Here is a 14735-nt window from a genome sequence, read left to right on the forward strand (position 1 = left end):
GCATATTCTAATGATACTTTCTTTTTGCAGCCAAAACCCTACTGCAGATGAAATTATGTCTTGGGCTCAGAATTTTGACAAGATGATGAAAACACCAGCTGGTAGGAACCTTTTCAGAGAGTTTCTTCGAACAGAGTACAGCGAAGAGAACCTACTTTTCTGGCTTGCGTGTGAAGACCTAAAGAAGGAACAGAACAAGAAAGTTATTGAAGAAAAGGCGAGGCTTATATATGAAGATTATATTTCTATACTTTCACCAAAAGAGGTAAAGCTGGAAATACTAAACTTTCATTTGCTGTAATCAAGGATGGCAGTGCTGCAGGTTCATGTGGTGGGGTCAGAAAACATACCTGACTTGCTAGATCAGACAGATTCTTCACACTGAGGATCTCCAGCCAATGAAAAGGGGCCAGGGTTGGGGGCATTTGGCATCATTCACTCCAGCTTCTCAAATCTCTGGGTAATGAAGCAAGGCTCGGTGATCACAAGGCCAGCAGATGCATGTTGTTCTCTGCTTTTGTAGCGGAAAGTTCCTTTTAGAGATGGGGAATAAGCCAGGGAAGAAGACTTGAGGAGATGGTGCCAATCAACAACTGTGACATCCCAATGAATAATCTCTTATAATACTTAAAAAGTTGTGTGTGGAGTGATATCCTGCAATCACTATTGGGGTTTGTTTGTTGTTCTCAATATTTTAGATAAATGCTTGGATCGTGTCAAGTACAATTAGTTCCTTTACTTTCCCTACATTTTGGACAAGATCCTCAGCTTTTGTAAACCATTCTAGCTCTAAGCCAATGGAGCTATATTGATTTATACCAGCTGAGGACTTGGCCCTATACATTTATCCTCCAGGATGGTCGCTAGAGGTAATAGATTCCATTGTCATTATCTTGCCTTTCTTCTGTCTTGTAGTATGCTATGTTGCTTTTGAGTGATACGACTGTTAGTATAGTAAGCTAATAATGTTTTTCTTTTTCACTTATTAATACTCAGATGGCTTTCTAAACCATCATGTAGCCCACAACTCTCCCCAGCTTTTAGGACTGCTGTAGCATTCTAGTTTCATCATTAATAGCTCAAAAGTGATAACAAATTTCATGCTCAGTGTACATAAAACCTTCCATGCAGATCCCCTTCAGTTTCAATGGCTATCCCAAATCATCTCCTGCCATTACTGTAGATCTTAAGAGGCAAGCAGGAGACCTCTTGAAACCACTTAGACAGGCATGTGAGCTGGGAACCTTTGCCCCAGCCACTATGCACCCTTCTCCCTATGCTGCTATGGGTTTGTCTGAACTATAGCTGTTTACAAACCACTTTAGTGCAAAAGCTTTAGTGTTATCTGGACCGGTGATCTGCTAGGGCACTCCAATCCTCAACTCTGGGAGCCAGCCTTACCCTGCTCTGCTGTGAGAACCCCCACTCCTGGCTGTTCACTCACAGCCTCTGGTATGTAAACTGCTTGGATTGTGCAACCAAATGACACTAGCCAATATCTCTCGTCCCAGACACAACCCTAGGAACCTCCGTCTTGCAGTGTCCAGTTATGCCCGCTGGACGCTGCAAGCTTATATGATTTCATCAATTTAACAAAGAAATTGATATGTACCAGGCTTGTTATCCCAAGGGGAGTCTCTGACACGCTTCAAACCAAACGCACTGTGTCGGGCAGAATAAACAAACAAATTATTAACTACAAAAGATAGATTTTAAATGATTATAAGTCAAAGTACAACAAATTGGATTTGGTCAAATGAAAGAAAAGCAAAATGCATTCTAAGCTGATCTTAACACTTTTAGTTCCCTTACAAACTTAGATGCTTCTACCACAGGCTGGCTGTTTGCTCTTCAGCCAGGCTCTCCCCTTTGATCAGCGCTTCAGTCGCTTGGTGGTGATGTCTGTAGATGGAGGTAGAAGAGAGAGGAAGAGCATGGCAAAAGTCTCTCCCTTTTATCATGTTCTTTCTTCCCTCTTGGCTTTGCCCCCCCACCCACAATCATATTATAAGGATGAACGTGGGGATGCAGGGTGTTCCCCCAAGATACAGAGTGTCACAACCAGCACTCAGTTATGCACATAAACTGCCTGCACACTTTACAGGGTCATTGAGAAAATTCTGGTCAAAATAGACTACAGGTGTGAAAGGTGACTTTTTTTTAAATTCCATAAACTCAACCAATTTTCACCAGAACACTCACCAGCAAATATCTTCAATAAGGACTACTTGATGCCACTTTCTCTAACAAAAAGAATTAATCTGCTAGCTGCATAAAATGAGAGCCTAATGCTGTTAACTTCATGTACTCAAAGGCAAATCACGCAAGGGAAAATCACTTAAAGCTAAGAATTTCAGGTCTAGGATAGAGAAGTACAGTTGGTCAGGAGTTGAAATCTGCCCCAAGCAAGTTCCAAGGTTGCAATACTGCCCTTTGCAGCTGCTTCTTCAGTATTATAATACAATACAGGTCTGTCGCATCTTAGGTGCATTTAACATGTGCGATTTAAGCTTTACGCGGTCGGCAAAAACAAAAACAAAACCCCAAAAAAGAGAAAAATAACAATTTAAATACTGTTTCTGTAGTGCGGGCGATTCCGCCCGCCATTACACTCAATGTAATTTTGACTATAGGCGATTTTCGCTTTATGCGCTGACTGCAGAACGTAACCCCAGCGTAAGATGAGACAGACCTGTAAACTATCTTGTCTACAGCTTTAGTGCTGTATGTTGCATCACATAGTGCTGTGTGGATGATAGGACAGAGTTCACAACAGCCATTTATATGAAAGTACATAGTAAACAAGACACAAAATATTCTACAGAGTAAATATAAAAAAGTAATAGAAAAACTTGCTAGGAATGTGATATTTGCAGTTAAGTTGGCATCATAATAATGCCTTGTGACTAATAAATGATTAGACTATAGAATGCATCTTGGAGAAGTGGACTTACTCTATACAAAGACTAAGCCAATAAAGATGTATTAGACTATTATGACAATAGTACAAGCATACAAGAATGGAAAAAATACAGGTTGCTACATGTCACTCGTAAGGCTGTAGAGAAAACTTGCATGTTATCTTAACTATTTCAATATGGTATTTGGTTATATATTTAAAGACTTTATTGCAATGCATATGCAATATTCATTCCTGATTTTTTTTAATGCTTAACCATGTACCTTTAATGTTCCTCTAACATCAGGCTGCTTTTGGGTTTATATGGATAAATATATTTGGACAATATTTTTTTTTTTTTTTAATATGGGTAAAGTGTAGATATATAGAGCCAGAATCTCAGCTGATCTAAATAGCATAGGCCCGTTGAAGTTCATTGCATGGCTCAAATAGAAGGATCAAAGCAACAAATTGTTCTTGGCTCTTCCATATCATTGCTCTATCTTTTTTCTCCACAACTAATATTTTCCTAACTGGACCCATTTAGTTTTCCCTATTGCATCCATATTTTACTTAATCTAATATGAATCTTGTGTTTTAGTAGAACATCAGGGGCAATGTGCCTCTGTCCTTCCTAGATGTCAGAGTTCATTACAAAAGGAATATAAGGTCAGAAATTCAAGTGGAAATTGCAAAATTGCTACCAAGTTAAATATGAATATAAAATTGCCTAAAAGAGGAAATTACCAGAATCTAAAAGGCCTTGAAGGGGAAAAAAAAAAAAAAAAGAGAGACTTAAGACTAATAGCAACATTAGCACAACAATAAAAAAAAGAAACTTTTGGCAATTTGTGACTAGTAAGTCTAGTGTTAAAAATAAAACAAAAAACCCAACAACCATGGTACAGTAAGCAGAAAATTTCAGAAGACTGAACAAAAGCAACTAGGAGAAAGCATTTCAGCCAATTAATGAGTCATTCAGTATTTCCCAGGAGGAATATGTTTAAGTTTGGAAAAACTGAGTAAAATGATCAATGTAAAATGAAATGTATATGGAGAGATCCATTTAATGTATAGCTTTAACTGCCCTGCATTTTTGCTATGATATAATGGCATCTTTTTCTCATAGTACCTAATGTGAACACAAAGACCAAGGCAAATCAAAATGGGTTTGGTAAGCTCAGATTGTAGTTTTGCCCATACTTGTATAAAATTGACTTTTGAAGAAGCCAAGTACACAAAAAAATATAACTGACAAAAGGAAACTGAGCTCTTGGTCCTCTGGGATTTTGGGGGGGGGTGGGGCGGAAAATATCTATGAAATATAGATATTTATACGGCCTCTTCCAAATCTGTTGTTTAACAGACATCTCTTTCTATTCTCTTCAGGTTAGTCTTGATTCTCGGGTGCGAGAAGTGATCAACAGAAACTTGTTGGATCCCAGTCCTCACATGTATGAAGATGCCCAACTTCAGATATACACCTTAATGCACAGAGACTCTTTCCCAAGGTTTTTGAACTCTCAGATGTACAAGTCTCTCATCGAAAGTACTGTAGGCTCTACTTCTGAAACTTAGTTCTAATTTTTGGATAAAATAATTTGGGTTTTTTTGGGTGGGTGGGAGGGAATAAAAGTAGTTTAATAACATCTGGCGCTGAGTTCCTGGAGAACTACAGTTTAGCACTACTCAGGCTACTGTGAAGAAAACAAATACATATGATGGTCTCTGTCTACATTTTTACCAAGGTCCCCCTTGCTTGAGTTTGCAGGGGAGGGAACAATGGATTTGCCAAAATACATTTGTTTCACACTCCTTTCACTTAACTGCAGTCAAGATTGCAGTGATGTATTTGTAGTTTTATGAACAGTCTCCTTGTGTATTCTCACACTGCATGTGCAAGATAAAATTGCTTCACATACCACTTAGTTGTTGCAATATTTAATTCAATAACATAAATTATATCTGTATTTAAGAACTTTTTTGTGCAATACAGTATTATGGTACATAGAAATAATTGCAGCAAACCAGGAAGAGGCTTGCTATTTTTTTTTTTTTTTTTTTTTTTAACATCACTAACAGAAAAAAGCCAATTTTTCACGTGTAGCATTATTCAACATGCTCTACTGAGTACAATACACTGACTTTTTGAAGCCAATAATTCTGTATGGGAAAAAGAGCTATTTATCACTGTTTATTTAAAATAAATCAAAGTGGGGATTCCTCTGGTTGGTCACTGCCAAAACTGGCATTTTCATTAGCGTTTGCAATGTCAAAAAAAAAAAAAAAAGCACAAACCACTTAAAGGGATCCATGTCTGGGTGACACAATTTATGCGCTGATATTGTTTAATTGTTATAAGAACAAAGATTTTCAATGTACACTTCAGATGTCAGATACTGTAATTGATTTATTAAAGACTGGCGATCCAGTTCTAACACTGTTGTCTAATGTTATGTACTTCAGCAAAAAAAAAAAAAAAAAAGTTTATAATTTAGTTTTTGAATAAAGAAGTTTAATAAAAGATTGCCTACATGTAGCATTTTAGAGCATTTTAGAACATTTTGATGAATTGCATCTGTCCTGTAAGATATTTTTCTTTTAAAGAGAAATCCAGTGAAAAGATGTTTTTTTTTAAAAAAGTAGTATTTTACAAAGGGGGAGAGGGGCTAAGGAAGACTTCTCAGCTTGTTGTCTCTTTGATTTTGAAAAACTCCTTGAAAACAAGGAGTTGTAGAGATTAATATTCAAGGGCTTATGATTTTACACTCCTTACCCAGGCAAAAGTTGAAGTTAACAGGTGTCCTTCTTGGGTAAAGAATTCTGAATATTAACGGCCCAGTACAATCAGAACTAAGAAGGCAGCATAGTGCTCAAATCGCCTTGCTGCCAGGCTATTTTTTGCAGGTATCTGGCTTGGCCTTTTTTAAAAAAAATTGTCCTATTTTGATATGCACTTTGATGTTTAAATATACCATAACTTGTAACTTACAAAACACCATCTTCATGCTTAAAGTACACAAAACTATATTCTGAGTGCTAGCATCCCCAGCAAACTATCTTGAAAGATAAATGATAGAATGGCTTTGAATAAAAGTTTTAAATGTCCTTATTACTAGGAATATTGTCCTTACTAAGGCTTAGAGAGAGGCAAGAGTCTTCTCCCTTACACCCATAGAAATATGGAGTAACTCCATTAACTTTGGAGTTGACAGACTATACCGATTTGTAATGGAGCAGAATCTGGCCCTGAAATGTTGAGCCCTTCCCCTCAGTCTGTAAATTACTTCTGATGGGCTGAGCTCTGTACAGAGCCCTATTGAAGTCAATATGATACAGGCACAGGGATCTGCTTGCATGGAATAACTTGCAGGATTTGGAGTTTAGTTTATTTTCTGGGGTTATTTTTTTCCTTTATTTTACTACCTCTCTCACACATTTATTATTATTTTATTTATAGAATATGTTTCAAATAGCCGGTTTGGGGAATTTTTTAAATTATCATTTTTACTTGAAACCGGTGTGCTTTTTCTGGATGAATATGAACAATTTGAAGAATTGTTTCTTAACTCATTTGGTTTTGTAATTTATATAGAATTCAGGAGATTATTAAAAGGGCTATTCTTTATTCCCTATGCAAATATTTTAAATGTTGTAGTGTATGACAAAATGGGATTTTAAACAAATTCTGCAAGGCAGAAAACAAAATTCTGTTTACAGTGGCGTTGCTGACTATCCTACTATATTCAGCACTTTTAAATATTGTTGTTTATGAAAATGTAGTTTAAAATGCAAGACATAATATTTATAAATATTTCTTTTAATAAATACCTGTTTTGTCTGAAAGTGTTGTTGTGTTATGACATACTTTATTCATGTTGGTTAGCTATTTACCATTATGAATAAAATATTCAATTATATTGATAGAGTAATAGCTATGATGTTTACAAAACTTTTCTTCCTGAAGGGGGGGATGGAATTCAACAAGGAAGAATTGCCTCCTTCTACTGTGAAATCCAATTTTAAAAATGAATTTAAGATGCTTTTTCTTAATTAGAATTAAATTTGGTCCTACATATGTGCCATTTAGTTAGAATGATATTTACTATGGTACTATACAAATATAGCATCATATATGTATATATTTATATAGCATGATTTTAGGTTTGCTAGTGTTTGAGGCACAATGCATTTTGGTGCAAACAACTAGACAATGTGTAATAAGACAATACTGCATGTATAAGCCTTTAAAAATGTAGACTTGAATATTCTTGATGTTACCATTTGATGGTGACCTGCTAGCCATAAGCTATCTTTATAAGATACTTTAGACAAGTAGATGTTCTTGTCAAAACAGACAGTTCATCCTTTTTAGGACACTTCTAACTAAAGCTAAAGATAAGGGCCCTAAAATACATGTTGGTTTCTAGCATAGGCATTCCAGAAATCTATATCTGGAAACTGTTACATTATTTTAAGAAATATTACATAGGTCTTCAGTGTAATATTGCAATGAGATTATGTTCTAAATCCCCTATTTTTAGGGATTTATAAACTGACCATTATTTATGACATAGAATCTTGCTTCCAAGGAGTAAGTATTAATATAATTACTGTTAATATAAACTTAAATGATTGGTGTTTTCAAAATTATATGAATAGTCAACTACAGTCCATGTCAACTTATTGGATATCTCAAACTGTTTAAATTTCTGAAATTGATATTGACAAAAATTAGGTCATAACACAATCTCATTGCTTTTGGTACAGTATTTTGAAAAAAAATGTAAACAGCGATGCTATTAAACTTGAAAACTGATTTACTTGTACATATAATGTACAATACAATTTTTAAACTGCCCAATATGCTTACTCTATAGACTGGAATAACATATATGTATATACCGTGCCACTTCTTGTCTCATGAAAAACTGAAATGCAAGTTCAAAATATAAACGTAAGCTTTAAAAAAGAAAAAAATAAGTTTAAATGCACATACATCATAGGGCCTAATCCTGCAGACACCTATGCATGGCCCTGAATAAGCAAAGCATTTAGGCATATGCCTAAATCCCATTGGCTTCAGAGAAACTAAATATGGGCTTTGCTGAATTGGGGACCACGTGAGTAACTTAGGGTTCCCAAATAGTCTTAGTGAAGCCAATAAATGGTTCTGTTTAAATTATTCACATGCATAGCTGTTTTGTACTCTAAGCCAATAGTATGCAGTAAGCTACCCCCATTTTTCAGGTTTAATAAATATGGTCCAAATTCTGTCTTGGAGCCATATTTTCTCCCCCTGGCATAGGCTGTCTACACAGATTGCACCTACCTTCACAGGCAGGTGCTATGGAGGGGGATGCTCTCGCTGGGAGAGCAAGTGGATATAATTGCTGCCATACATCAGGCTGGGGGGCCATAGAGGGGAGAGCAACTTTAAATTACAGTAAGAGCTTCCTAGAAGGCTTGTTTTGCAGAGGCTGACTAGGATATGTGCTCAGTGAGCCTGATTCAAAGCCTACTGAAATTGTTAGACTATTTGCTTCAATGGCCTTTGAATCAGAATCCATGTCCCACAAGGAGTAAGGCCTGCAGTATCAATGGCTGTAAACCTTCTCCTTGCAGGCAAGGACCCACAGCAGGTATCCTGCTGATGGAACCCAGTGACTGAATGGATTTAGACTTTACATACATGGATAACCAAAATGTCAGTTTAAACTTGCTTGTTCCTCCCTGGCTACCAACCCCAATGTGGGGCTTATTTTAATACGTATGCCCACTGACTGAGCTTCAACCCCATTCAACCCTATCCTGCATACTTCTGCCAATAACAGTAGTAATCTGTGAGGGGTGGGAGGACAGTGCATGGTGGTGCCAAAATCCATAACTGTTTGAACTCACATTAATATTGTTTTCCAAGTGTGTAAACAAGTACGCTAGCTTAATGCCTGGAGCCAGAAATTGACCCTACTGGTCCCATAAACTAAGATATCAGCACAAAAACTTTCCCTACAATTTAAAATTGTGATACAAGCCAGATAATTCAACTGCTGACAGTAAGTCATTAATTCATGCTGGTTTTTTTCCTTACAAGCTTTAATTTACACTAAATCATCCTGTCCTCTAAATTTCCTGGCTTTTGACTATTTGTCACAAAGCATGTTCATTATACATAGTAGTTATGAATTTCATAAATTCTAACATTCATAGGAACTCAAGTATTTGGTCCTATGAAATCCATAAAACTTCATCATTTTTCTTTTCTCCATTTGACAACGATGCTTACTGTATTAAATTATCCATCATACTTCAGTGAACTCCACTGACAGGTACCAGTAGATCACAAAGAAGCTTTGCATGCATGAATAAGATTTCAGAGGCAGTGCTTTAGGCTATTTCTTAATGCCAGACTAACTTCAAAGACTGTAAATTCACTGCATATCCTCTAAGTGTAATTTTCTTCTTTTAAAAATATTGCTGTTACAATGTATTTTGTCAATCCAATTGTATACAGTGACAGACTTGCTGAAAATGGTTTTCTAAACATTGCAGAATTACCATTTTTGATCACCCATTCATTTTAATATCCACAAACCATCTTCTCATGTTGAATGTATTTCCTGTGGATTTCCAAAATTGATCTGGATTACAAATTTTCATTTCTGACTGTTTTGGCAACTTTACATGAATATGCATTACATTAACTTTTTTTTTAAATAAATCTTTTGAAATTGACAACTCACTAATGTAAGCTTGGGAGAACTTACTGTTACTCTACAGGTGTGTGTTAATTTAGTTGTAAAGTATGCTTATTTACTTCTGTTAATTTAAGTTGTGAATATGAAAGGAAGAACAGAATACTTTGATTTGATTCCTTCCAATGGCTGTACTATAAGATTATTGCTCAACACAATTTTACGGATAATTGCACCTTTTTATAACATAATAAAGTATATTCTTTAAACTACTTATGTTTTGAGTTTAGCTGAGAATCTTACTTCTGATGTCATCCAAAAGAAAGTGACTTTATTGCAAACTGTTTGCACACAAGGAGATATCAGAAGGGATGAACTGATAACTTTATTTTTGCAGGCTGGTATTATCTCACAATCTTTTATCACACCACAGCCTCCTAAATAACCTCTTTGTATAGCTTTTACATTTCCAATTCAACTGAGCATTAAAATGTATTTAGCAGACGTGTTTTAGAAACTGGTCATCTTTAATGATGTCCCTATCCACTGAGCTTTGACTGAAATAATTCTTGAAAATTGCCCTTCTCTCTTTCTTACAAAACATTTTAGCTCTGCTTTGACTCTGAATGTTTGATTTTTGCATCTGCTGTAACTACAGGATACATATGCGAAGATGCCTAAACTATTTTAAGGATTTTCCTTCACCACTATATTTTGAGGACTCCTTATAGTAGGAGGAGTGGCTGAGAACTCGGAAATTATACATAACAAGAGCCCAATCCTGGTACAGCTTTTACATAGGATTACAAACACTTCACACCTATGCTTACCAGCGCCTCAGTAAACTGACTTGGGCCTTATTTATCCTTTTTTAAAATAACTATATTTGTTTAAATTCATACCTTAAGTTATACCAGTCTAAACATCGTTGACTCTTATTCCAGTACGTCTTTTTCATGTTAGCTTATGTTGCCCAGGAAAGGTTTAAACTAAACAAAACAAACAACAATTCTTATACCTGAAAATGTGTAAACATAGGATTATACTAGAATAACTGTTAAAACTCTTCAATATTGACAAGCCCTTATTTTGAGGATAGTTGCTCTGATGTGAGTATGGGGCTGAAGTGAACAGGTCTGAGCAGGTGTGGGATCCACAGTGTTTTTTGGGGTCTTAAGTTTAGATCCTTGAAGTCTGTAGGTACCTAACTCCCTGAAATCAATGGGAGTTAGATACCTAACTACCTTGGAGGATCTGGGCTTTTGTAATTGGGCTTATCTACAGTGTCCATCATATATCTAAGTCTAGGAGTTTGAGGAAATAAGATCCCTGTCCATCAGATATTTTCCTTTGTTTCTATCCTGGAATAATGGAGGTTCCTACTGTTACCCATATGGAACAGCAACAAAATGGAAGAAAGGGAGTGGGTTAGATCCCTGAGCTTACCCCCAAAGGAGAAAAGAATGCCTTTACAAGGAAAAAATAGCTAGTGCTGATTGGGGAGAGGGGGAGAATAGGATGACATATCTTCTGCCCTCTCTTCAGTCAAGGTGTGTTCTTGTGCAGTTAATCCTGGGAACAAGTATCAGAGGGGTAGCCGTGTTAGTCTGAATCTGTAAAAAGCAACAGAGGGTCCTGTGGCACCTTTAAGACTAACAGAAGTATTGGGAGCATAAGCTTTCGTGGGTAAGAACCTCACTTCTTCAGATGCAAGTAATGGAAATCTCCAGAGGCAGGAACCTCGTTATCTCCATACTGATTTATACCTGCCTCTGGAGATTTCCATTACTTGCATCTGAAGAAGTGAGGTTCTTACCCACGAAAGCTTATGCTCCTAATACTTCTGTTAGTCTTAAAGGTGCCATAGGAGCCTCTGTTGCTTAATCCTGGGAAGAAATCCTCCCTGCTACTTCCAGAGTCAACCTCTGCACATGCACAAAAGCTCCCCATCATTATTCATAGAAGGGTAGAGTCAGATGGTGGTCCTTTCATCAGTATGCAAGTGGTGTGGCAGCATTTGAATGAAATTCCGCAGCCAGTGCTATGCAGGAGGTCAGGCTAGATGATCACTATGGTCCCTTCTAGTCTTAAAATCTACTAACAGAGTAAAATTGGTTGTGGAGTTCTAGCAGCCTTCACGCTGCCCTTAAGTGCATCAGGATTAAGCATTAGAGACAATGAGATGATAGAGTTACCTTACTGAAACAACATTTGACAGCTCATGTATGTATGTGAAGATGTACTTACTAGTAAAGAAATGGTTCAGTCTATCTCCCAGTGGGCAAAAGTCACGTGTCAAAATCACTGCCACAATTGGTACTCTTGTTGTCAGTCTCCGCATTAAAGACAAACATTCAGAAGGAATGGAGAATGAACTGTCATTATCCCATAGATATAGGGCCTCAAGGTCAGGACTGTGGACATATTGGTGGGCAGTGGATGGAAGCTTGCACTACTACTGCACCAAATATGGTTTGTGGAGAAACTGGAGGGGCTGTAGAGATGTAGGAGAGGGAGGTGAAGAGGGGCTGCAGGGATGTAGGGAAGGGAAGTGTACAGGGGCTTTAGCAGTGTATAGATAGGAGGGCTGTATCAATCTATAGAGAGGTGGGGAATAGGGGCTGTGACAAAGTATAGGAGGGAGGGATGTTAAAAGGGAGGGGTAAAGGGGCTATAGAGATGTACTGGGGCTGTAGGGATGTACAGCTAGGAGGGGTATGGGGCTGCAGGGATGTATAGGAATGTATAGCTGGGGGAGACTGGGGCTGTACGGATGTATAACTACACGAGTTACAGGGGCTGCAGGGATGTATAGCTAGGAGGGGTTCAGGGGCTGTAGGGATGTATAGCTAGAAACTGCACAGGGGCTGTAGGGATGTATAGCTAGGAGGAGAGCAGAGACTGTAGAGATGTATTGCTAGGAGGAGAGCAGGGACTAGGAATATATAGGGGCTGTAGGAATGTTTGGCTAGGAGGATAGCAGGGCTGTAGAGATGTATAGCTAGGAGAGCAGGGACTGTAGGAATATATAGGGGCTGTAGGGATGTATAGCTAGGAGGGGGGCAGGGGCTGTGGGGATGCATAGGGGCTGTATAGCTAGGAGAACAGGGGCTGTAGGGATGTTTAGCTAGGAGGGGGGCAGGGGCTGTGGGGATGCATAGGGGCTGTATAGCTAGGAGAACAGGGGCTGTAGGGATATTTAGCTAGGAGGGGGGCAGGGGCTGTGGGGATGCATAGGGGCTGTATAGCTAGGAGAACAGGGGCTGTAGGGATGTTTAGCTAGGAGGGGGGCAGGGGCTGTGGGGATGCATAGGGGCTGTATAGCTAGGAGAGCAGGGGCTGTAGGGATGTTTAGCTAGGAGGGGGGCAGGGGCTGTGGGGATGCATAGGGGCTGTATAGCTAGGAGAGCAGGGGCTGTAGGGATATTTAGCTAGGATGGGGGCAGGGGCTGTCGGGATGCATAGGGGCTGTATAGCTAGGAGAACAGGGGCTGAAGGGATATTTAGCTAGGAGGAGGGCAGGGGCTGTGGAGATGCATAGGGGCTGTATAGCTAGGAGAGCAGGGGCTGTAGGGATGTATAGCTAGGAGGGGGGCAGGGGCTGTGGGGATGCATAGGGGCTGTATAGCTAGGAGAGCAGGGGCTGTAGGGATGTTTAGCTAGGAGGGGGGCAGGGGCTGTGGGGATGCATAGGGGCTGTATAGCTAGGAGAACAGGGGCTGAAGGGATATTTAGCTAGGAGGGGGGCAGGGGCTGTGGGGATGCATAGGGGCTGTATAGCTAGGAGAACAGGGGCTGTAGGGATATTTAGCTAGGAGGGGGAGCAGGGGCTGTGGGGATGCGTAGGGGCTGTATAGCTAGGAGAACAGGGGCTGTAGGGATGTATAGCGAGGAGGGGGGCAGGGGCTGTGGGGATGCGTAGGGGCTGTATAGCTAGGAGAGCAGGGGCTGTAGGGATGTATAGCGAGGAGGGGGGCAGGGGCTGTGGGGATGCATAGGGGCTGTATAGCTAGGAGAGCAGGGGCTGTAGGGATATTTAGCTAGGATGGGGGCAGGGGCTGTGGGGATGCATAGGGGCTGTATAGCTAGGAGAGCAGGGGCTGTAGGGATGTTTAGCTAGGAGGGGGGCAGGGGCTGTGGGGATGCATAGGGGCTGTATAGCTAGGAGAACAGGGGCTGTAGGGATGTTTAGCTAGGAGGGGGGCAGGGGCTGTGGGGATGCATAGGGGCTGTATAGCTAGGAGAACAGGGGCTGTAGGGATGTTTAGCTAGGAGGGGGCAGGGGCTGTGGGGATGCATAGGGGCTGTATAGCTAGGAGAACAGGGGCTGTAGGGATGTTTAGCTAGGAGGGGGGCAGGGGCTGTGGGGATGCATAGGGGCTGTATAGCTAGGAGAACAGGGGCTGTAGGGATGTTTAGCTAGGAGGGGGGCAGGGGCTGTGGGGATGCATAGGGGCTGTATAGCTAGGAGAGCAGGGGCTGTAGGGATGTTTAGCTAGGAGGGGGGCAGGGGCTGTGGGGATGCATAGGGGCTGTATAGCTAGGAGAACAGGGGCTGTAGGGATGTTTAGCTAGGATGGGGGCAGGGGCTGTGGGGATGCCGGGTGATGATCACGGGTGCCTGTCTCGGACCTTCCCTGACCGTTTCCCAGTCTATAGCGAAGGCTCCGGCTGCCGCGTGCTGGAGCGAGCGAGGAACCGGCGGCTCAGACACCCCCACGTCAGTATCGCCTGGGTCGGTCTCCGCCCCGCCCCCTTCTCCTGGTCGTCCAATCCGATCCGTGCTACAACCAATCCGAACCTCGTCGGCTATTTCCGAAGCTTGTGGGGAGCCGAGCGCCTTCGGCAATTTCCGGTATTCAAGGGCTACCACCCGAGCGTTTCCGGCCGCGGCTAGAGACCAACCCGAGTCTCTTCGGTCTTTTCCGCAAAGGGTCCCTCGCCTGGGACATGCGGCTGCTCGCGCGGACTCTCCGCGCGGCGCAAGGGCTGCGCGAGGCCCCGCCCCCCGCCAGGAGCTGCCGCGGGGCCGGTCTGTGCTGGGGACGTGTCGCGCAGCAGCCGTGGCGCCCGCTGAGCTCCTGGCCCGGCCTGGAGACGCTGTTCGCCGCGCCCGCGCTGCGCCGCTTCCTAGAGGAGCA

The 14735-nt window shown here is 40.8% G+C and overlaps 1 protein-coding gene and 1 long non-coding RNA gene across 7 annotated transcripts in view; one reads left to right on the forward strand and one right to left on the reverse strand.

Moving 5' to 3' along the window:
- RGS17 (regulator of G protein signaling 17) overlaps positions 1-6740 on the forward strand; it is an 82670-nt gene extending 75930 nt beyond the window's left edge. For 4 of the 6 annotated variants that reach the window (XM_054022663.1, XM_054022659.1, XM_054022658.1 and 1 more), the window contains 2 exons: positions 31-265; positions 4289-6740. In XM_054022663.1, the coding sequence (XP_053878638.1) occupies positions 31-265; positions 4289-4477 (424 nt within the window). In that variant the 3' untranslated portion in view covers positions 4478-6740. The remainder of the gene's footprint in view (positions 1-30; positions 266-4288) is intronic. The other 2 variants (XM_054022664.1, XM_054022662.1) reach the window with 2 other exon arrangements.
- Positions 106-12708, reverse strand: LOC128834132 (uncharacterized). The gene is made up of 5 exons (XR_008444390.1): positions 11842-12708; positions 10497-10583; positions 1613-1662; positions 351-533; positions 106-178 (listed from the first exon to the last, which is right to left on the reverse strand). It is a non-coding gene; the product is annotated as an uncharacterized LOC128834132 (long non-coding RNA).
- Positions 12709-14735: the final 2027 nt, after the last annotated feature.

The sequence above is a fragment of the Malaclemys terrapin genome, chromosome 3 (assembly GCF_027887155.1).
Source record: "Malaclemys terrapin pileata isolate rMalTer1 chromosome 3, rMalTer1.hap1, whole genome shotgun sequence".
NCBI lineage: Eukaryota > Metazoa > Chordata > Testudines > Emydidae > Malaclemys > Malaclemys terrapin.